The sequence below is a fragment of the Balaenoptera musculus genome, chromosome X (genome assembly GCF_009873245.2).
Source record: "Balaenoptera musculus isolate JJ_BM4_2016_0621 chromosome X, mBalMus1.pri.v3, whole genome shotgun sequence".
In the NCBI taxonomy this organism is placed as follows: Eukaryota; Metazoa; Chordata; class Mammalia; order Artiodactyla; family Balaenopteridae; genus Balaenoptera; species Balaenoptera musculus.
In genome coordinates this window covers 92,756,781-92,781,503 of record NC_045806.1, presented here as the reverse complement: position 1 = coordinate 92,781,503, position 24,723 = coordinate 92,756,781, and the positions used below count along the sequence as shown (strand labels likewise).

Sequence of the window (24,723 nt, the reverse complement as noted above, 5' to 3'; positions counted from 1 at the left end):
ATAAGAGGTCCCTAACTTTTAAAATGGCCATTGCCAACTTAAATGTAGGAAACAAAGTAAAAGATAGTCCAGTTTTTAAAATTGTACATTCTAGATTTCTTTTTCACAAAAGGATTTTCTTCAGGAAGAAAAATACTCTATTCTAAACCATATATGCTTCTATTATATTACTGCATCATCCTCTAAGTCAACATTATATGTATAAATCTAAATTAAGCAAACATATTAGGGAGTGATTATTCACTTTACAAATAGATATTTTCCTTTGCAGAAGGACACACTATAGGGTTTCTTTACTATCCTCCTCATGACTTGAAGATTAATTCATTTACATAAGCTCAACCCATATGGAACTTTTTAGGAACAAATCTCTTGTAGACTGAGTAACACCGTATTGAGTCAGATACTCAATGTACAGTTGTAATGTGTATAAGATTTTTCTCAGTTTCTTATCAGGCAAACATTATTTTTATATTGGGTACATTTGCAAGAGGTATTTTTTTCCCCAGCCTTTGAAAAGCAAACTAAATCACATCTCTAGGTTTTAAGAAAATTTTATTACTTTAGTTTCCTTGTCTGTAAAGTCACCCCCTTCCTCATTCCCTTTTAAAAAATGGTAGGAATGCACTTTTCTAACTTTTGACAAAAAGCAGGCTTTTTATTTAAAGGTCACCTGTGTTGCCTGAACTTTCCTTGGAAAGCTTCAGGATGTTCAATTTTTAAGGAATGCTCATTATAATTAATCATTACAGAGAATAGGTTTTCTTTTTTTTCCTTAATTGCATTCTGAGCTGTCTCTTGTTCCCTGCAAAACCTTAGAGTAAGAACAGTTTCTTTCACTGCAAATGATATATAAACATGTTTGGCTTCATAGCTTTTCAGAGCACCTCTTCATTAGCCATGCTTTATTTTAAAATCTTAACTAATTCTTTCAAAGTTCATGGGGGTGATTATTAGCTAGTCCAGGTATTTTAGAGTTGCACGTCTATTAGTTAAAATACAAGTTTTCAGATTGTTGTTCAGTGGCCTTTGTGAAATAAATTGGCAGCCTTATGTTCCTGATAGACAAGATGTCTAAGTCTCCTACATCTCCTACATGAATCAAAATTGGCACTAATTGGTCTTTTGGTAAGCTCTGCAAAAGCCAAGAATTGGTCCATGGAGACCAAACTAATTTCTAAGCTAAAGGTGTCTGATTTGCAGGGATTTTAGAGAAGAGCAGCTTATATGTATTTTGGTCAAGGAGACCTTTGCAGTTGTTTTCACAAAATAACAACAGGGGGGAAAAAAAAACAAACCTCAGCTGAGGTAGATGGTGAAGTGGAGTTTTTATAGTAGAATATATTAAAAGGTTACTTGTGCCCAAGTGATGGTTTTGCAGTCAATTACCCTTTTTGATTTATTTTTGTAGTATTTCTTCTGCTTTTAAGAGCTTGTCACTTGAAGGAGATTTGAAAGCAAGTACAGCTACAGGAACTGGTCAGATAATGGATAAAAACAGCCTAACAATATAGTCCTTGGCGACATCTCATTTGGTTCAAGAGAAGATTATTTTTTAAGTCACGAAGGCAAGAGTTGTCTCTAGCTGGTACTAGGATTACACGTCATCTTTATTTTCTCCTTTATACTTTTCAAAAGGGATTTTTTTTTTGGTAATATGCATGTACTATTTTTATAAACAAAAAAAAATCCATGTTTATAATTTTTAAGGTTTACAAAAGTAAAAATTACTGAGAAAAAACCCCTGAATTGCAGCAACACTGTTTTTAAAATTTATTATTTGGCCAGATTCTGAAGTGTTAATTGTTAACCATTGTTAATTGTTAAGTGTTAATTGTTAATCAGATGGGCACTTTCAAAACTTCAGACTTAACTTCTGAAGTTGATGGGTGGATTAAAGCGTTGAGGAATCACAACTTTGAGGATTTGATGGGCAGATCTGGACAATCAATACGTAGTCAACCTTATTTTTGTGTAGTCGACATTATCAGGATTGGGGGAAGTGTTTCATTATGATCTGTGCAAATTGTCATCAGCCTTTATGATGAAAATGCTAATTTTTCTTGCTCAAATAAGAACTATTCTTGGTGGAGACCCAAGTTTGGAGTATTTTCTTCTTTTATGTGGAATTTGCTTTCATTGGGAAGAGGAAGAGTCAGTCTGCAGAAGTCTGAGCTGGGGATGGGGCAAAAGGTACCGTGGGGCTATGAGTGAATGAGTTGAAGGTGCTGCGTTATGGGTTTTGCGCTTTCAGGCAAAAATATCACTTGTGGCTTTGTCCTCCTACAAATATTAGAAACACCAGACTCTGGGTCAGACCCATAGGTTGTCCAATGCAGTGTTTGTTTCTGTCCGTGGTACCACGGGCTGTTTTGTGAGAGAGCGTGTGTGTCTCCTATGATGCCAGCCTCTGGAAGTTAGGGGGTGTCCTCTCCTTAGAAACAGAGTCCTTCCATTCAATTCAATGGAACTGCCATACTGAGCCTGGCAGGTCAGTCTTTCATGAATGACCAGCAACTGGCTGCTTTGTTAATTGCAAAGCCCGTTTTGCCAAATGATATCAGCAACAAAGCCATGTCAGACAAACCTTCGATTCTTTGATCTCCTGATATTTTTTATTTTATTCAAGGTGAACCCACTGAAAATCAGTGGAGTGAGCTATGGCCATACCGTTACAGGGAAACCCAACATTTGGTTCTGAAAATGGGGACGAGTGGGACTAACTGTGACACTGCTAAGACAGGATGAACCTGAGGAAGTAAATTGGTTTTATTGGCCGGGATGTGATCAGGGGCAGATTTAGCTTTGAGGGTCAGGACCGTGTAGGTAACTGGGGACCCAAATGGTCCAAGGCTTGCATGGAGCCCTACTCCACTTAACCAGAGCACATTTTATACTCACTGATGCTTTTAGCCAGATGACTTTTTCATGTTTCAGCATATCCAGATTGTTGGCTTGCTGATTAGGCTCACAAGTAAAAGCGAGACCCTTTTGTAGTGCTGCTAGTGGATTATAGGACTAACACTTGCCTTATAGACAGACTAGGGTGTTTTAAACTTTGTGCAATTGAGCAGAGCATAATATGGACTATGTATTATAATGAGGAGGGAGAGGGCACTTATTTTTAATGTTCCTGTGTTGAGAGTCACTGCATTAGGGGGTAATAATTTTAAATGAAGCCACGTTTCTAACAAGGGACCAGATAACGAGGATAAATGAAATCTGCAGACAGTCTAGAAGCTTCACTTTAGCCATTATTTATAATCTCTTCTCCTACCAAACCTTTTTACTATGTAGCAAAATTGATTAATTTGCGTGTATCTCTTTTCCCTGTGCCCACATGCTCTCTGATAGAGCGGTGAACAAATAGAGAGATGGACAAGGGAGGAAAGAGGATGAGGCCGAGGCCAGGGGGAGTTGGGGATGCATAATCCCCACACTGAATAATCAACTCCAGAATAATCAAGATATATTTTAGGGTCCTAACATTAATCTTGATATTTAATCATTCTGGGTGATGTTAAAAACAAAAGATTGTATAATAGCATTAATAAAAATCACTTGCTTTGGAAAGGTTCGGAATAAATATGGCTTTCTTTTTAACATGAAATAGGAATCTGTTGAACTGCTCTTAATGTTCGCTCACAGCACACACAGATACAGCTCTGTTTAATTCCATATCCTCTTATCTATAAGTCCTACATTTAATTTGCTACCATTCGAGTTGATTTATAGCTTTGCTTAGCAAAAGTACAGTCTTGATTAAAAGGACATTATCACAGCTGATGGACCTTGAAAGCATTTTTCTCCCCAGACCTTCTAATAATTTTGAAAATGACCTGAAGACTCCGATAAGGCTAGATTTGCACGTCTCCAGCTTTTGCTCACCTGGCTGTACTTCGGGCAGTGGTGGTTAGGGGTGTTTGGTGACATAGTTTTCCCATATGCTAACTCCTTATCCATCCTGAGAAATGGAAAGTTACTGCGATAGAGTTTTCTAGCAAGTTTGCTTCAAGGAATCCCAGAGCCCTGGTTAGCTGATCTCTTATCTAGCTGATCACTGCAGCTAGAGCCTTTGTCTCTTGGGACGCTGCTGGCCCGAAGGATTCTCCAGTCTGTTGAAGGGAGGATTCAATTATTACACACGAGGGTTCCATTCTGGAGTTGCAGCTGTGACAGATGCCTCCCTCCAACAGTACAGAATTCGCTTTGGTGCTCATTTCAGTGGAGATGACTTAATTTGCAAAGCCAGTGATTTCCACAGGTTGGCCAGATTGGGTCAGTCTCCACAGCAGGCCATTTTCCACTCTCCTGTTTTGATTGCGCAGTATGACTACTTGGTGGCGTCTGTGGTTCTGGGAGCAAGATGCTGTTGCTCAACAGCTGATAAAAGGCTATTATACTTTGATTCTGTTCAGAACATTATTACCATTCTCCTGATTCCACTAGTTGAAAAAAAAAATGAGTCACTCTGGCTTTGGCTTTATATCTCTGTGGAGTATATTTTTGACCTATGAAATAAGTTATTTCTCACAAAGGAATCACTTGAAAATCACCATACCTACCGTTCAATTTACAGGGCTTTTGATTGTTCAGAATCGTAGGAACACAGAAAAGAATAAAAAATTGTAAATGTGGTACTAATTCAAAATGGGGGAATTTGGGTAATTTCTTTCATGTCAAATTTGATGGGGGGGCCTTCTCAAAATACAACAGTAAATCAGTTTTAGCCATGAGTAATTTTTATTTTGGTCAACATGTCCTTCCAGTTTGGTCTTAACCTCTTCATATGCATATATCTTTATTAAGATATTATTTGCATACCATGCAATTGGTCTTACCTCTTTTCATTTTTAAATTACTAGGCTTCAAAATCTCTGTCATTTTTGTTGAATAGCACAGAATGTACTCCTATGAAGAAAGGATTTATGTCTAAATCACCTCCAATTTGCGTAAATTACTTTTTTTCCCCCCCAATACTTAGCCACAGTTTGTCAGAGCTAGACTGATTATTAGAGGTTATCTAGTTAACCCGGAATAAAGATCACCTGGGGACTTATTCTTTTTACAAACTATACTTGCTGAAGTAGGAAACCGGAAGTTCTGATAACCTTCGCAGCCCACACCCCGACCCCATACCAATTAAACAGCACTGATTGAGTCTAACATTCTCATCTCCCAGATAGGGAAACAGTCTTCCTTTCACAGTTTTGATGAGACACCTTAATAAACACCAAAATTCTTTTCAATTTTAACATGATAGATTTTTGATACATTGAGTTGAAGTTGCAGAATTCACCTCAGTGAATGATGGGAGCATAAATTATTTATGCCGTATGTTTTTAAAAACAAATTATGAAGGATCTAATATTGTTGAAGGAAAAAAATTCAAAGTCACTGATCAGAAAGTCAGTATACAGAAACTGTTGCAAATCTGTCATTGTCTCCATAACGTGTCAGGCACTAGGGAGATTAGTAGATGTCCTTTATCCTGGAAATGCCTGATAGCTAAGCACTCATATTTCTTCTCAGCTGTCCACAGTCATTTCCCACAGGGTATGAGAGGCCTTACTGTGTTAGTTTTTAAACAGCTGCCCTGATTGCATTTTCAGCAGAAGGATATTCATAAGAATACTGATATTAGATAGAAGAAATAGCCACAGAGATAGGCTTTAATAAAAAAACATCAACTGCTCAGAAGATCTGACAGACTCTAATGGATGGATATGTGAAGACCTGGGGAAAAAATAAAATGGATTTTCCAGAGGACTTCCTATTCCCTGAAAAACTGGGAAATTTCAGGCTAAGTGCAGAAGAAGCAAAAGAAGTTTTCATGGACCCCTTTTCCTCTTCTAGACCTTTACCTCCATACAGATGAATGGATATAGCCACCTGCTCTGAAAAGAAGCCCCTTTCTCCGGTAAAAATGTTTACCTGGTCTTAACATCTTCCCTCCTGGACCTTGGACAACCTTAAACTCCACCTGGGAACCCTTGATCTAAAGCAACCATAGATTTGGGAGAGCAGAATGGAGTTGTTATTCGTTTGAAATGTCATTTTTATTATCAGCGTATATAAAGAAGACAAGAACTTTTTGTGATCTTTAGCACTAAACACTATTCTATGTAAGACATGACGGGACAGGACAGATTCCTTTTGACTGAATGCTGATCAGAGAAAAAGTACATTACTTTCTTAAAACATTAGCAAGAAATTACCCACACTTACTTAGGAGACCACCTTTTTTAGGGTACCATCAAAAGTTTGTCTTTCACATAATAAAGTTATAGTGGTCTCTGGGTTAGTATATACGAAACTATGTAAAAATGCCCTGCCCCAAAGTCATTTGAAATCTTTATTGCTCTCAGATTTGGCAGCAGTGTTGTAGATAGACAGTGAGGGTTTGCCACCGGCACGCTTTAAGCCATAATACATTTTTTTAGAAATACCGTAATGGGTGACGATGCAGGATCTGATTGTTAGATTTTTTTCAGTCTTATCTGTGTTTGTTTATCTACATATAATTCAAGGTTTCAAAGAGACTAGACAGTTTGGGAAGAGAGTCAGCAGTCCCAGAAGTTTTGGAACTCAATCTGAAATGGTGATTATTCCTGAAAGCAGGATGGTTGCTTGCTACCTCTCTGAAGTCGGTTCCCTTGGTCTAGTTCCTTATTGTCATGAGCCACAATTTGGGGGTGGGGGCAGGACTCTTGCCATCATCGATTGTCTTATTCTACACACAGCCTCAGAATGGTGGTCCTGGTTCCAAACAGAATGGCATAGCCCGGTGCATGCTGGGCACATGCAAAAATCAGTGTTTTCAAGTCTCCGTGGCCATCATAACGGCCTTCAATCCTCAAAGTTAGTGTTTCGGAAAGAGAAAACAGATATGCCCTTCCAAAAGCAAGGGGAAAGGAAGAACTGCATTCTCTGAAAGTTAAATTATAACTTTTTCTTTCTGTTTCTATGAAGAAGACTGTACTAATAAAACTGCCACTTTCTTTCAGGTGGGTGTACATGGCATTAGAATAGAATTCATCAATGAAAAAGGATCAAAACGCACCGCCACCTACCTACCGGAGGTTGCAAAGGAGCAAGGTCACTGTTGTACTTTATTTCATATGATCTAGTGAAGAATTTAAACAAATATACAAATTGAAATGCGTTATCTGACCTTGCAGTTATATCTGGTAATTGATCACTGTCAGATTATAAGAAATGACTCTTCCATCGCTGCCACTGCAATGTCTGTATGAAATCGGTGAATTACACAGAAGTTGAATCTCTGCACTGAAGTTTGGCAGCAAAAACATATAAAAGTATACTTTCAAAAAAAGCATAGATTTGTAAAAGTTGGGCTTTATTTTAGGCAATGGTTTGCTATGAATTTTAAGTGCCATTTTCCCATATTCCACTGGGCTGTAGCCTTGTGGCATAAACAAGCCTTTAGTTTGACGATCAGCCGCACCGTTCATTGTCAGTATCAAATGTTTCCTTCTTAGGTGGTTGCCATTACTCCTTCTGCTACTATTAAGATTGTAAGTTTCCCATGAAGAAAAGGAACATTGAGAATACATGAACTATTAGTGTTTTATATGTTCCTAATCAACAAACGTTTTTTGATTTTACAGATATAGCACAAACCTTTATGAACTACCAGTATAACACAAAATAACGTTTCACTCTGTAGTATCTTGTCCTTTCTAGCCACTACTAAATTATAGTTTCATGTTAGTTGAAATGAATACCTCTTCTTTATCTCATGGAGCTTTTCTTCTCATCAGAAAGCATTGGTAATTTGGTTTTCCCATATCTGTTTCATATAAATATGATATATAACTACAAAATTTAATATCATTAAACCCCCAAATGAGAGCGTTAGTCTTTAAAGCAGCTATCTGCAGATTTATTTGGGTTGCTTTCGAAAATTTCTTAATTCTGTAGTTCCACTGACTCTGTAAAACATACATAAGAGGTCGAGGGCCTCGGGTATGAGTGTGCATCCCGTGTCAGAACCCATAAAAATGCCTTTGAATGCTGCACACAGATGCACTTGATAGCCTGCAGAAGATACGGTTAGAAATGGCGATTACCATGAGTTAGTGTGGGAGTCCTAAGTACTACTGAGTTGGCTCAATGAGGCTTTTCCTTCCCTTTTAAAGATGTCACCGTTAGAGGAGAGTACAATGTTTGTGGCTTGTTACTGAGACACGACCGAGCAGTTACTGCCAGCCTCTCAGGCTCCTTGCCTTCGAATGCGGTTGAGATAAAGAAGCCAATGTTGCTAGCCAGCAGGGATAGCTAGAATTTAAGGTGTGCCATGGTGTCCCTGCTTCTGTGCAGGATGAAATCTTAGCTCTTCTGTGTGACTGTTTTTAGGACCAAAGGGGTGGGTGACAGTGATAGCTGACCTCTACAAAGTCATTTTGTATTTAACCAAAGGTGGTTGTTACATGTGCTTGACTGGTATTTTATCTGGTCTGCTCTCCACAGGATGGGACCATATTCAGACCATAGACTCCTTACTGAGGAAAGGAGGATACAAAGCTCCGATTACTAATGAATTCAGGAAAACCATAAAACTGACCAGGTACAGAAGGCATTTCCTAGTGCAAGGCTGACCAGTACATTTTGATGCGTATACCTATAACCTTTTGATTTCTTTGGTCTCTCTAACTACACTTGCTTCTCTTTTCTGAAACAGAGTGGAAATGAATGGCAGGGCTGTACTGAGGGTGAATACAATGAACTCTGCTTGGCAGTAAAGCCCATATGATGTATGAGCCCATCCTTCGCATCGTAGCTCTGTGGGCTTACTCTGGCTTTGTTAAAGCAAGCCCTCTGAGCCTTTAGACTACATTATTGAAGAAAGTTGCCTGAATTAGAAATTGGCCAGCTTTTGACATTGCTTAGCAGAACCCCAGGATCCCGATAAGCAGTCCTCAAATTTGAATTTCACCTTAGACTTTTGGCAGTGATAGAAAGCTTGCTGAAAAACACAATTGAGCTAGACTCACAAATGCTAAATGAATTTCTGCATGGGCTCATAGGGGTACTTATTTAAAAAGGAAAATATCAAACATTTTGGGAAAATGGGTTGCTGTTTCCATTTCTTTTAATTCCACAAAACCACATTGAATGCCTATAGTCTAAAAATGGACTATTCTCAGCTCTGAGGAGTTACAAATTTGAAAATGCCTGCATTGCTGCTCTCTCTGAGTTCATATTCTAGGAGAATAGAAGGGCATGTACAAAAATAATTATTAATATACAGCAGAATGTGATAGATGATATGAGATCATAGAGTAGGGAAAGAGGAATTCCAGGAGGGGGTTGAGGATAACAGAAAATTTCAAAGAGGAGGTAGATGTGAGGCTGGGCTTGAAGAATGAGTAGAATATTTGACAGGTGGAAAGTGGGGGAGGAAAGGGATTAACTTAAAGAGAACTTGGTGAGTCAAGGCATGCAGGTGGCGAAGTATGGGGCAAGTTCTAAGGAATCTGCAATAGTCTGATTTGGTTGGTCTCTCAGTGTACATAGAGGAGGTGGTCACTGGGGAAAATACGGCCCAGAAGGTAGAGAGTAAGAAGTTTAAACCTGATGCTATAGGCAATTGGTAGCCATTGAAGGGTTCTGAACAGATGGGTTTGGGGAAGTGTAAGATTAGAATTGGAAACAGGAAAAATAATTAGGAGACACTGTTATTATCTAAGAATCTGTGGCAGCAATCCAAAGAAGGTAAAATGGGAGCCTTAACACGAGCTGTGGCAGTGGGATGGGAAGAAAGGAAGGAAAAGAAAATATTGTGGGAAAAATGAAAGGACTTAGTCATCATTCGGAAGTAGGGAAGAGGAGCAAGTCAAGGCTTTCATCTCAATAAAAGGGACCAAGGCAGTCCCTTTCACCAAGAGAGGGACCACACTGGGGAGAGTTACATTAACGTATTGATTCTGGATTTGAAGTGCTTCCTAGGCTATCTGTATAGAAATGTCCAATAGGTCACTGAAAATGTACGTGTGTAGAGCTCATGGCTAGAGATGGTGATTTGGGATCATCTGTAAAGAGGACATAGTTGAAGCTGTGAGGCAAGAGTTCACTGAGCTGGGACAGAGCGTAGGGGCAGAAGAACTGAAGGTAGAAATGTAGGAAACTCCTACAAGGCGAGGGTAGGATGAGTAGCCAGAGAGATAAGGAGCAGTCCGAGAGGCAGGGGGAGAACCAAGCGAGTACGGAGCTGTAGAACACAAGGCACAAAAGAGCTTCCAAAAGGGAGTGGTGCGTGGTATCCTAATGGAGAGGTCAGGCGGGATGAGGGGTGGCTTCTGAAAGAGCAGTTTCTGCGGAAGCGCGGCAGTAGAAGCCAAGAGGCACAGGGCCGAGGAGCGGTGTGAGATGAGGGATCGAAGGTAGAAAATACACGTTACTCTTCTGAGAAGTGTGGCAATGAAAAGAAACCTGAAGATGGGGGGAAAGAGGATTGAGATACCACGATCAAGACAAGTTTTTTGTTGCTACTGTTTTCCCTTAATGGCAAGACCTGAGACGTGTGGACAGAAGGAAAGGAATGGTTAAAGAGGAAGCAACGGAAGATCCCGGAAGAAAAAGTAGTCAAGTGAATGAAATGCATACATGACAGTAATAGGCTGGCTTTCCTCCGTTCTTTCCTGTTAGCAAACCGGAGCTGAGGGGGCAATACAATTTCTAGAACAATTTAAACAAGGAGTAGTAGAGTGCAAAGAGCACCGGACTCAGACTCTGGATTCCTGGGTTCTGATCTCAGCTTTGCCGCTTATTAGCTGTGTGACAGTGGGCAAGTCACTTCTTCTCTCTAGGCCTCTGTTTCCTGATCTAGAAAATTATCTCTAAGGGTCCCTCCTAGCTCTGACATTCACACGTCACCTATTTCGTGATGTTAACTTTGTCTCTTCCCTAACTTTCTTTCAGGTACCGTAGTGAAAAGATGACCTTGAGCTATGCTGAATACCTTGCTCATCGCCAGCATCATCATTTCCAAAATGGCATTGGGCATCCCCTTCCGCCATACAACCATTATTCCTGACACTGAGCCACACAACCAGTCACTGGGCCTCTCTGCAGACCTCTTCCCAGGAGACCCTACCCCTTCTTGGTCTAGCTATCTCTTTTACTGTACCATTTTATGATGATAGTTTCCGTTGCCATGGTGAAGCTTCGACATCGTCAGTTTAAGATCATCATGGTAACGGGTAGGAAAATGGCATTTATTAAGATGATCCTGTTTTATTATTTTAGATCTTTTTTTTTTTTTTGCAGCATATATGAATTTTGGGGTTTTCTTTCCTTACAATATTATATGGAATTTTGCTTTGCTATCTCAGTCAGGTTTGTCTTTCTGTCCTTCTTGCCTTCCTTCCTGTCTTCTTTCCTTCTTTCTTTCTTCTCTTCCTTCCTTGTGTTGACTGTGGATGCAAGAAATCATGCAGTTTCTAAGGATTTCATTTAGGTGTTTCTTTCATTTTCCTCAGTAAGATAGGTAATTTTTGATAGCTGTGTTTGGGAGTAATTCATACCAGATTCAGGTATTTGTATATTACTCTTGAATTTGTCTAAAATTCATTTTGTTATGAGAGCTTAGTATGTGGGTCTTCTCTGTTTAAGTATATGTTTTTCCCATGGTTAGAAGAGATGAACTTTCGCTCTAGTGTAGAACATTCGAAGGTCCGTGATAGGACTTGTCACAGAGAGTGAGAAATCATTTATGCCTATTGTGCTGGTTATCACAGGAAAAACTGCCTCATCACTTTATAGAACCAACTTACAAACTAAAACACTGTTTTAAGAAAGTACAAGCTACCTTTGAAATATGCTACAGAAATTATTTTGAAGAGCAGCAAATATCAGGAAGAGAGCAGATACAGAATTTAGTGCCTTTGAGAAGAATATAATTAAGTGGAATTAAGAGGGGTTAGAAGAAAGGCAATTTAGAGAAATATTCTTAAAAATTTTATTTCTATATGTGAAACAACAGATTAGACAAATTGCTTACTCTTAAGTATTTTTTTAAGCTGAAAAATTTATTTTGAGCAAATAACCAAAAAGAGACATGTGTCTATTATATATTAATTTAAATTTGTTAGCTTTAGCTTTCAATAAGTCATGATTGGCCAGAGACAATTTTAGCTACCATTTAAAGAAATAGTAAAGATAATCTAGTGAAACAAAAGTTAATACATGTCGTGATTTCAGACATGTTTGTCATGGGGACAATACTGGAGTTTTAGAAATACTATAAAATTGCTTGAATCTCTTTCTGCACTACATACTTTTGATAGAAACACATTTACTATATCGATAAGATGTTATGTTACCCCTGTAAAAACGGAGTTGGCATTTAGATACGATATAGTTGTTAGAGCCCAGCTCATTTGCAGGGCTAGTCTTCCCATGATGCATATGCAGAGAACTTCCTAATGTCAACGAGAAGTCTGTATGTATATCCCCAGGAAAAATGACAGATGATTCTGGAGAAAGATTACCTTCGTTTTATGGTAGTGTATATATATATATACATATATATATATATATATATATATATACATATATATATATATATACATATATATATGTATATATATGTGTGTGTGTGTGTGTATGTGTGTGTGCAAAATTTTTTTCAAACAGGAAACAAATACTTCAAGTGATGAATATAAGTGTGGTGCAGAATATATAGTCTAAAACTATGAGATGTCACGGAATATCAAGATGGCATAGCTTATACATGCAGTTGCTGTGACAAGTGACAGACTGCTAGTTCAGAATTTGAAAACCCTTTTCTAGTTTGTGAGATTAATCGGCTGAATTCCTTCTGCTTGTCCTTATGGCAAAGCAAACTGCTTTTGTTTTTGATGAGAGTTTTCAGAAGTTTGTTGGTATTCCTTCGTCCGCAGCATCTGTTGTTGGAATAACCATTTTCAGTCGTGATGCCTTAACCAAGAAGCCAATTGTTAGCCTGAAATGGAATCTCGGTAGCCAGTTCCACTGAACCTAGAGATTAGTCAGAGAAAGCTAGCTGCTGGGCTTTAGAAAGGGATTTTGAGTCCTTTCATTTCTACTTGGGAGCATTCTGGAGCAGATTAGTCTTTCAGTATAAAAACAAGTGGCTACCTGATGGAAATTTTTTCTTGCCCTTATAGGGAAACTGAGCACAAGCTGAATGATATTGTCTGCTGCAAGAAAAAAAAAAAAAAAAAGTAAATAAAACAAGCAAACCGAAGAGAGACAAAATAGACCAATATTGATCCATCTTATCTATCATCTCATCAGTTCAACAGGCTCCTTGTCCTGGGTGAGCTCATGGTTAGAAGTTTTTTTGTTTTTAAAGAAAAGATCTATTCCATACGTGTGTGTGTATACTTACAATACATACATATGTGTGTGTTTATGTATTTAACGGTGCTAATCAATCTTGAGCAGGTCACGTGACTGGTCATGCGGACTCTAAAATCATATCAGATTTTTAAAAATTCTTGATATATGCAGATGTTATACAGATTTTCTTACCAGTGTAATAATGTTATACTGAAGAAATAACCATCCTGCAGGCTTCAGAGGACGAGGTCAGCAATATTTCCCACCGTGGCTTGGGGGAAAAGGATAGTTTTGTCTCCTTTTGTGTTCAAATTAATGCACAGTGCATTTGTGTGTCTAAGTAGCTGTTGACTAAAAGACTTTGTAGTGTAAAGGGTGTTATACAAACTTGTAATGGTGTGCTTCAAACAAATGCTAGACCCTTTCACCTTTGTCGTATATTACAAAGCTGTTAAATATGTAGTTTGAATTAACTTTGAACATGTTGAAATATGTAGCATGTGTTTTTAACTCAGACGAAGATTCTGACTGCACAGGTTGTGTTCTAGCCAGTTGTGGTTTATTTGTGCAGAAACACAAATGTGAATTGCACTCTTGTCACCAGAATATTGTGTAAGTTCAGCGATCTCTAAACAGCTCAGAAGTAATACTTGAACTTCATTTGAGTAGCACAAAGTTTACATAGCCCCCCTTTTAAATGTTAATTAGTTCCATTTATGTTTTCCGTTTTCAGATGCAACTGGGTATTTTTTTCCTCTTGGAAAATAGTACGTATTTTACTTTGGTATGTAGCAAAAGGCTTCCATTTCTGGAAGGGTTTTCTTGTTCTTAAACAAGGTCAGCCAGGTACCAGATTCTAGAAGAACAATTGCCCCTCCTCCTCCCCCCCATTAAGTGGCCTTCTGACTGCACGAGAAAATGTGCTACTGCCCTGCCCGCTCCAGTCTCCGGTGTGATTGATGGAGGAAGTGCAAGGCTTGCTCTTTACCCCCCGCCCCACTTAAAGCAGTTATAAGAGTTTCAGTCCAGAGCATACAGCCCCAGTGTGCAGCACACCGGAAGTTTGTATACTGGCCTCTGTTCATGTCTTCAAATGTGCAGGAAATCCGAAACTGTCATCTGGAATAGGCTCCATCTCTTGTGTGTGTTAGATCAAACCAAAGAAGCCCCCAGCCATGCCCAAATGCTGCTCCAAAAGCCTGCCTTCCAGTCCTTACAAAACCTTGCAGGATTAAATGTGTTAACTTTTTTATTTTTGTACAGTTTCTAAGTGATTTTTGCTAGTGATATTAAATTGAATTAAGTTTATTTGAGGGGTGTGAGCACCTCCTCCATTTAAATAAACTGGTGACTTTCCTTTTATTTTATAAAAGCAGAAACCCGTTGTGTGCCTCTCGATTTAAGGGTTTCTGATTACATTATTCTTAAGACCAGCATTGATCCTTTATATACAAAGATATGTTTTCCTTGTTTTTTATTACTGTTTCAGAAGAAAATAAACCTTTTATTTTGCTCTGGACCCAGTAACTGCGCTGGTACATAGTACGCACTGAGAAAACAAACTTTTGTAACCACCTCTGACTGTTTTTGTATATGAAAGTTGATTACTTTTGAAATATTTGGATCGAGTTTCTAAGTTATTTTAGTGTTTTATATGTTCCCCCAAATTACTTTGAATCGGTCACCAGCATAATGAGTTCTTGGTGATGCAGTGGTTGAGACTCGTAATGAGCAAAGCTACCTGGAGTAGCTCTTCTCCTCCTCCCTTTCTTAGTACCCTGTTTTTTGATCACAGTAAGACATCACAGATTACCTGAAACCCCTTCAAGTATAACTAGATCCTCCTTCCTTCCACATTTAATTGCTTAATAGTTTGAAGAAACTATTGGAAATGGGCATTTTATATGACATGTATGGCTTTAAAATATTACAAATGAAGAAAAAGAAAAATGGGAAGGTTTATGTGGGTCTGTAAGGTATGGCTGTGGAAAGATATTGTAGTAGTTTTGACACTATTGTTATTACCTTTAAAATCATTTACCCAATAAAATGTTAAAACTGAGTTACCATTTCTGGTGTCTTTCTTTAACCGGCCTCATCAGAGGATTCGGGGCTCGTGGGTACTTCTTACTAAAAGCTAACAGTTGAAGCCTTTGAAATAATATGCTTAGGAACTGATACGGATTTCTTTCCAAACTGGCACTTGGGAAACCTCATCTGCTTACAGTTGCTCCCTACCGTACGATTTACCTATGTCATTCTTTTACCCAGCCGTGAATCCTGGCCTGGCGATACAGTAGTCTCTGGCCTTTATTGGGCACCCTACCCTGGCCACGGATCTGAGGCCAGCAGCAGACTTGAATTCCAGTGGCGGCATGGCTATACTTGAGCCCGCTCCAAATTTCTTCCAGATCAGTGTATTACTGGGTGTTTCCCTTCGTGAGCTGGTAGGGGGCAGTAGCAGTGCCATCCAGCACAATCATCTGGTGAGGTGGGAAGGCTTTCTTCTGCCATCAAGGCTTTCTTTGCCATTTTCTCAGTACAGGACAGAAACTGAACATGCCCAAGATGTGGCCGCTCGGAGCTTGTCCACACTCACTCATAACACACACTGGGCACATCACACACATAAACGTATTTCCAGTTTTCCAGTTCCAGAGTGGTATGAGATGAACCCTATTCGCCACTTGAGCTTGGGGAAAACGTCTTGAGTATCGGGCAAGGCAACTAGTGCTACTGCCTTCCAAGGGCCAGATGGGAGCCTGCTTCAAGCACGGGATCTCTCGGTGTGCTACCTCTATCAGCTGTTGCCTTATCTCTTCCTCTATGGAAAGGCCGTCAGGGACATTGCTGACATACCTCTGGCTCTTTCTAAATCATTTGCTGTCTCAGTTTCATCATGCATATTTCAGGATTAATTGCTAATGAATATATGCAGGACAATTTTCTGTTACATTGCCCCAAAACCCCACTCCCCGTGTGAATTTGATGACACGTGCTCACGTCAATCACAGTGGCTAAAAACAGCCATCTCGGCTCTAGAGGACGATTGTGGTTTGGAATAGAGCTCCATTAAGGCAGCCATCTGCTCAGGGCCAGTTTCATCATTCATGTTTAATGGTACACAGGATTTTTTAATGATGTAGACGATATTAATAGGTTCAGGTAGAATGAAGTAATTTAATGAGCCCACAGCATTCTCTTTTTATAGCATTAGTGGTTAACTCAGTGGTCTGGACAGATTTCAACTTCAGGAATCACACTCCACCTACCTAAATTCTCCCCAGAGTTTCAGCATTTCCTCTTTAGACTTCATGCCCCACTGGGCACCTTTTAAATTGCTCCACTGCTTCAGAGGGCAAGTGTGACTGTGTGAGTTGGCGGCAGCTCCTCTCTGTTGATGGAAAATACTGTCATATCCAAGGAGTACCATCACTGTGAGCTGGGAGGAAGTCGGCTGTGAGGAAACCACACCTGGTCTCAGAGCTGCCAGTCAGGAGCGCCCAGTGAATGACTGCCATTCAGAGGATGGCTTCTCCCACTTCCTGCAGCTCTGACCGCATGAGCCGAGACCAGTGTGAGTTTGGACCAAGCTCTGATGGCTTCCCATCTGTCTGCCCAGGCTTTTCACCGGCCAGAGGAATAGCTGAATGGGAGGATGCAACTGAGGCAGGCCCTGGGTATACTGCTTTGGCTGCTATATTCAGCGGCCTTCCTTGATCCCTTTAGCGCATGGTACAATCCCCTGTTCCGAACCCCCAGCCTGTTGGAAGAAATCTTTTCAAGAATCGGAAAAAAACTGCCTTAGGGCCCAAGCCAGTCCACCTCTTCATCCCAAGAACTTGGTTATAACCATGTTTAAAATGACCCTTAATATAGTATGTTCCGAGTAGATGGACTATGTATCTCAAATGGTTTCAGTGGACCCACCCAGAGGGCTGGTGAGGGCATACGCGTTACATAAACAAACAAACACTGACCTGCACTTGCAGATTTCCATCATGACGGATGATCGCATTAGCTCGACAGAGGTTAGATGTAGGATGCACTAAGTCTGGAGCGCGCGCTGGCGCAGGGCTCACAACTGCCCTGGCGTCCTTGAGCTCCTGCTCCCACTCTAAAAGGATGCAGCCAAGTCACAAGGGGCTGGTAATTTGTTTAGCCTTTAGTCTCCCTCCATGCTGGAAGAACCTCTTTGCTTTTTGATCAGAATCTTAGCTGGCACCTCATTAGGTTACAAGTACGAGATTAAAAACAGTATTTCACTGTTACAAAGTACGAATGCATACCAGTTACTTATAAAGTTAATGAGAACGACGGGGCTGTCTGGGTGACTATAAAAATTTGTAATTGGGGTGACAGATGACAGGTGTAGTTATAGTCTCAGCGCTCCATTGATTTCTGTATTGTTTTGGCTGTACAGCAGCAAGAAGGTCCTGATTTGCAAAGAGAAAGAGGTGGTATCTTTTAGTATGGTTTTATGAAAGTGAGTACATATTGGCCTAAATTATAAAACCCCGGTGCAGTCACAACCTTCTGAACCAGGCCTGTCGATGGAGGCCTGCAAGAAGTTTTCAGGCAAGAGAAGCATCACGCCTGAGGTTTGAACAGAATGTATCAACTTGATGGTTCCTGCTGACCCACTGGGTGGTCTTCAATTGCCATTCTGAATGTAACACATTAGATGTTTTGGTTAGGTGTTTTGGGTTTTTTTTTTTTCCAGTTTTTATTACAGTGTTTAAATATTATACATTTAAACACACACACGTTTTTTGAATCAAATGTTTATGGAAACTTCGATCAGTTCCAACAGAATGCCGGGTCCCGCGGGACAACCTGAAAACCACTGCTGCCGCCCCAACGTGCCCAGTTATTTCGAGAGCCTTTGGCAAAGCATCATTTCATCTCCTTTTCCATCTGGCCTTTTCCTCCCAAATGTCAGGCTCAACGTGATCCCTCAATATTTACTGAGTGCCTGTCCCCCCAGAGGCATGGCACCGTGCTTGGTTTCAGAATAAAGACAGTATCATTTTGTAAGACAAATTAACAGTTCACTCTGAGCTAAGAGTTGTGAGTGGCATACAAGTTTGGTCTAGCTGGCAAAAGTCATTCAGACTGGGGCCCAGGTGACACTGGGCTGGATTTATGGTGTTTCCCTTAAATGGCTCCCACCTCAGAGTGGCACTAATGAGCAGAGTTGTAGCGGCCCTGTTGGGAAATGGCATTTCTTTGGCCCTCCAACGTGTTAGCAGCAGAGACCACCCAGAAACCGGGCACGGTCATGGCTCCTTGAGTGGAGGAGAGGATTTGTTCCCACAATGAGGCGATCTTGCTCCCTAGCGGGAATGCCACGGTGGTCGGGAGAGAAATTATCAATACGTGACCGTATAAGAAACAGGTCTGTGTACATGCAGAGTGGCATTTGGTGGCTCAAAGTTTTGTTTTTTACCGCAGATCTGCCCTCTGAAAGGTATCAGGCCCTTTCCATGACCAGGAGAGAGAGAACAGCACAGAGAGAGACGACGCTGTTTGCTCTACGAGGCTGCCCTGAGGCCTGAAGAAAGTTTATAGTATGCTGACTAATGGAAAAACCCATTCATGGGGCAGGAGGGGAGATAAGATAGTGAGGGTAACCCACCCAGAGAGGGAAATCAGAGTCACTTTCTGAATCACCCGCTACATAGAAAGGGCAGGAAGGCAATATTAAATTTGGATATTATAAAACAGGAAACGCGACTGGTACACAATAGAATGTTTAAATCACATTTTAACTGACAGGAAGCTGCGGAGAGTCGCAGTCATTGCCTGAACACCAGGCAGATTTGAAACTAGGAGTTGCTATCGTCACTTTTCATCAAACTAGCATTTCCATCTCCACGATATTCTGGAATGATCCAACGTTAGCATATGTGTCAACATGTGTAAGTGGATTTGTGTGCATCAGCACAGGAGACAGGGGCTGGCCAGACAGATGGATGGGGCAATCAAAGTCCCCACTCGCACACAGCCTGGCAGGGTAGAAAGGGGGTCTTGGATTGGAAAGAGCGGAAAACCCCCATCTTGTTTGAAGGACAGTACTAGTGTGAGTAACGCAAACATTTCCCTAAACTTTCTCTACTTCAAACATTCACATGAATTCCAGGAACTCTGCATGGAGATATTGCCGCCCTGCTGGCACAGGCCTCAGCAATGGCCCCTTTCCCAGAATTGTGGTGGGGGACAGTGGTGGGTGGCCATAGTGACCTCTGTACATGAAGCCATGCCCCTCAGTGCCTAGCCTATGTGGTCCGTGGTGCTCATGAATCATGGGGTTGAGAAGAGGAACACGGGGTTAATCCAGTTGTTCAAATAGGCTGGGATTGCTCCTGCAGGGTACGTTGGGCCCCTCCTCCCCCCTTTGGGTTTGCACCACTCCAGAAGAATCTGTGGCCTTGGAGAAGATCAAATCGAAATTGCTAATGATCAGCCCTAGGCTGGGAAAGTGCAGGCAACACATTTGCTCTTGGGAAGGTTACCCAGTGAGTCCCGTGAGCAGGGTGCACAGGGCACTTGAGAGTTAAAAAGAAATTCCTTTCTTTTCACCTCCTTTTGTTGACTTTTTTTTAATTGCGGTGAAATCCACATGACACAATTAACCACTTGAAAGCACACGGTTCAGTGGTATTTAGTGTATTCGCAATGTTGTGCAACCACCTGCTCTCTCTAGTTTTAAAATTCATTCATCACTCCATAAAACGCTCCATCTCTATTAAGAGGTCACTCCCCATTCTCCTTTGGCCATCACCTAAGTAACCTCTAATCTTCTGTCTCTCTGAATTTGCTTACTCTGGACATATCATATAAATGGAGTCATACAACGTGTGACCTTTTGTCACTGTCTTCTTTTACTTAGCATAATGTTTTCGAGGTTAATCCAAGTTGTTGCACGTTTCAGTACTTCGTTTCTTTTGATGGCTGAATAATATCTCATTGTATGTACAGACCACAATTTGTTTATCCATTCGTCCACTGATGGACATTTGGGCTGTTTCAATCATTTGGCTCTTACAAATAAAGCTGCTACAAACATGTGTGTCTAAGTTTCTGTGTGGACATATGTTTTCATTTCTCTTGGGCAGATACTTAAGGATGGAATCGCCAGGTCATATGGTAATTCTACGTTAAGCTTTTTGAGAAACAGTCAAACTGTTTTCCACAGTGGCTGTACCATTTTACATTCCCACCAGTATGAAGGTTCCAATTTCTCCACACCCTCACCAATACCTGTTATTATCTGTCTTTTTGATTACAGCCACTCTAGTGGGTATGAAGTAGTATATCATTGTGGTTTTGATTTGCATTTCCTTAATGACCAGTGATGTTGAACACCTTTTCATGTGCTTATTGGTCATTTGTATATCTTCTTTGGAGAAATGTCTATTCGAGTCCTTTGCCCAATTTGTAATTGTGTTGTCTTTAAGCTTTAAGAGTTCTTCATGTATTCAGGATATTAAACCCTTATAGGATACATGATTTGAAAATATTTTCTCCCATTTTGTAGGTTGTCTTTTTCACATTCTTGATAGTGCCCTTTGGTGGACAAAATTTTTTATAAAGTCCAATTTATTTTTAATTTAATTAATTTTAATTTTGTTGCTAATGTTTTTGGTGACAAATCTATGAATCCATTGCCAAATCCTATGTCATGAAGATTTATCCCTATGTTTTCTTCTAACAATTTCAGCCCTTATGTTTAGGTTGTTGGTCTATTTTGGGTTAATTTTCCTACATGGTGGTGTACTCCAATGGTTGATTTTCTTATGTTGAACCACCCTTGCATTCCTGGGGTAAATCCCGCTTGGTCATGGTGTATAATCCTCTCAATGTGTCATTGGATTTGGTTTGCTGGTATTTTGTTGAGGATTTTTGTGTCTGTATTCATAAGGATACTGGTCTGTGGTTTTCTTGTGGTATCTTTGCTTGCTTTGGTATCAGGGTAATGTTGGCCTTATAGAATGTGTCAGGAAGTGTTCCTTCCTCTTCTATTTTTTGAAAGAGTTTGTATAGGATTAGTGTTGTTAAAACTTTAAATGTCTGGTAGAATTCACCAATGAGGCCTGGTTTTTTTTTTTCTTTTTTCTTTTTTTTTAAGTTGGGAGGTTTTTGATTACTGATTCAATCATCTCTTTACTTGTTCTAGATCTGCTCACGTTTTCTATTTCTTCTTGAGTCAGTTTTGGTAATCTCCATGTTTCTAGGAACTTTTCCATTTCATCAAGACTAATTTGTTGGCATACAACTGCTTATAGTATTCTCTTATAATCCTTTAAATTTTTGTAAGGTTGGTGGTAACATCCTTGCTTTCATTTCCAATTTTAGTTGTGTCTGTTTTTTCTTAATGAGTCTAGCTAAAGATTTGTCAATTTTGTTGATCTTTTTAAAGAACCAACTATTGGTTTCATTGATTCTATTTTTTTTTTCTATTCTCTATTTCATTTAACTCTGCTCTAACCATTATAATTTCTTTCCTTCTGTTGGCTTTAGGTGTAGTTTGTTCCTTTTTCTAGTTCCTCAAGGTGTAAAGTTAGTTAGGATGTTGATTTCAGAGATTCCTTTTTAATACAGGTGTTTAAAGCTATAAACTTAACTCTGACCACTGCTCTCACTGTATCCCAAAGGTTTGGTACGTTGGGGAGATTGGGATTGACATATAAGCACTACTATATATAAAATAGATAACTAATAAGAACCTACTGTAAGGGAACTCTACTCAATACTCTGTAATGACCTACATGGGAACAGAATCTAGGAAACAGTGGATATGTATAACTAATTCACTTTGCTGTACAGCAGAAACTAACACAACATCGTAAATCCACTATACTCCAATAAAAATTAATAAAAAAAGCATATTGCAAGAAATGTATGCAGAAAAAAAATTTTTAAATGGTACATTGTATTTCCCTTTTCATTCATCCCAAAGCATTTTCTAATCTCCCTAGTGATTTCTTCTTTAGCCCATTGGTTAAGTGTGTTGTTCGATTTCCACATATTTGCAATATTATCAGTTTTCCTTCTGTTTTTGATTTCTAGCTTTATTCCATTTGGTCAAAGAAGATAGTTTGTTTAATTCCAATCTTTAAAAATTTAGTGATAATTGTTTTATGGCCTAAAATATGATCTCTCCTGGAGAATGTTCCAGGTACACTTGAGAAGAATGTGTGTTCTGCTCTTGTTGGGTAGAGTACTCTGTATATGTCTTTTAGGTCTAACTGGTTTATAGTGTTGTTCAAGTCTTCTGTTTCTTACATATGTATTGTCTAAGTGCTTTATCCGTTATTTAAAGTGGGATATAGAAGTCTCCACCTATTATTGTAGAACTGCCTGTTTCTCTTTTCAATTCTGTCAATGTTTCCTTCATATCTTATGGAGCTCTGTTGTTTGGTGTGTATATGTATATAACTGTTATAGCTTCTTGATGAACTGATCCTTTTATCAATTTTATTTGTCTCTGGGTCTAAATTGAGTCTCCTGTAAGCAGCATATAGTTAGATCATGTCTTTTTAAAATCCATTTTGCCAGTATCTGTCTTGTAATTGGTGAGTTTAACCCATTTACATGTAAAGTGATTACTGATAATGAAGAATTTTTTTCCTGCTGTTGTGCTATTTGTTTTCTACATGTCATATCTCTTTTTTCCCTCAATTCCTCTAGTACAGCTTTCATTTGTGTTTGATGGACTATCTTCTAGTGTACCATGTTGATTCCCTCTTCATTTCCTTTTCTGTATCTTTTATTTTCTTAGTGGTCACCATGGGGATAGAGTTAATATCCTAAATTTATAACAATCTAGTTTGATCAACTTTTTCTTTTCCTTTTAAATAGACTGTAATTTTAGAGCAGTTTTAGGTTCACAGCAAAGTTGAGCAGAAAGTACAGAGAACACCCATATACTGCCTGCCCCACCTCCTCCGCCTCACACACACACAGCCTCTCCTACTATCAGCATCCCGCACCAGGGTGGTACATCGGTTGCAACTGACGAACCTACATTGATACCAAAGTCCAGAGTTTACATTAGGGTTCACTCTTGATGCCGTACATTCTATGGGTTTTGACAAATGTCTAATGAAATGTATCTACCATTATAGTATCATACAGAGTAGTTTCACTGTCCTAAAAATCCTCTGTGCTTCACATATTCATCTCTCCCCCCAACTCCTCCTGGTAACCACTGATCTTGATAACCCCTTTTTAACAATTATAATAGCCAATATTTATGGAGTGCTTACTGCACAAAAAGGACCAGGTTATACACTTTTCAACAGCCTTATGAATTTTTGATTTTACAGACTCTAGATCAAAGAAGTTATCAGTTACCCAAGGCCACCTAGCCACAAAGTGGCAGAGCCAGGATTCAGACTGTGTTTTTCAGGCTCCAGAGACAGCTTTCCATCATTCACTCTGCTGTCTTAATGAAGATGAAGATGATGGTGACAATGGTGGTGGCAGTAGTGGTGGAAATGGTAGTAATGATGGCATCTAACATTTATGGAAGTAGTGCTTACAGTGTGCCAGGCACTGTGCCAAGTGTCTTATCTATTCACTCTTCACACCCGCTCTATGAAGTAGTTATTATATTTATTATTATTATTGCCATTTTATACATGAGCAAACTGAGGCTCAGGTTAGATAGCAATCTCCCTCAAATGCATAGAACCTGCGAAGTAGAGGCTAGTGACTATGACTGAAGACTTCGTTTTGCCTATCCGCCATCTCTCTCTAGGGCTGAAGATGGCAAAAACATAGGACGAGGTCTTTCCCCGAAAATTGGTTGGCTTGGTCTTTGAAGTTCAAAATCCAGGGACTTAGACTTGACGTTACCGGGCTCTTTCTTTTCCAAGGACACATGAGGTCTGACAGCACTGCTCTCCCGCGGGCAGGGCAGACTCTGCCCTTGGCTGTCCAGCCTTAGTTATTGTCTTTCTTGTCACAGGAGGACTGACCCCAGGCTTCTGGGTACACAACTAGGGCTCAGAAATAGCCCCCTAATCGGCCTCATCAGCTTTGAAGGAGGCCACTGCAGGAGGGGCCTAAGTAGGCCAACACTTTAACCCAGTTACATGAGGGCGGCTGTAATCCGGGCTGATCATGTCTTGCTAAGCTCCCTCGGGGGGCGGTGCGGGATGGGAATGTCCCAAAACTGCTTCCTGTGCCCAAGTATCCCTGGATCTCACTGCAGACACTCCTTCCCCTTCTGGAAGAGCCTGGCCTCAAGGCTACAAGGGCCGAGCTTAATTAGAGTGGCTGCCACGACTTGAGGGAAGGTTGGTGGCAATTTCCAACCGCAATGAATGTCCATGGCTTAGGCTACCCTAGGTGCTGCTTTTCCCCGAA

The 24,723-nt window shown here is 40.0% G+C and overlaps 1 protein-coding gene across 1 annotated transcript in view; it reads left to right on the top strand.

Annotated features, from left to right (window-relative positions):
* The window catches only part of AMMECR1 (AMMECR nuclear protein 1), a 105,682-nt gene extending 93,153 nt beyond the window's left edge, over nt 1-12,529 (top strand). Inside the window, exons 4-6 of the mRNA XM_036840693.1 lie at nt 7,008-7,098; nt 8,494-8,590; nt 10,945-12,529. Of these exons, the coding sequence (XP_036696588.1) occupies nt 7,008-7,098; nt 8,494-8,590; nt 10,945-11,059 (303 nt within the window). The 3' untranslated portion in view covers nt 11,060-12,529. The remainder of the gene's footprint in view (nt 1-7,007; nt 7,099-8,493; nt 8,591-10,944) is intronic.
* The last annotated feature ends 12,194 nt before the right edge of the window (nt 12,530-24,723 follow it).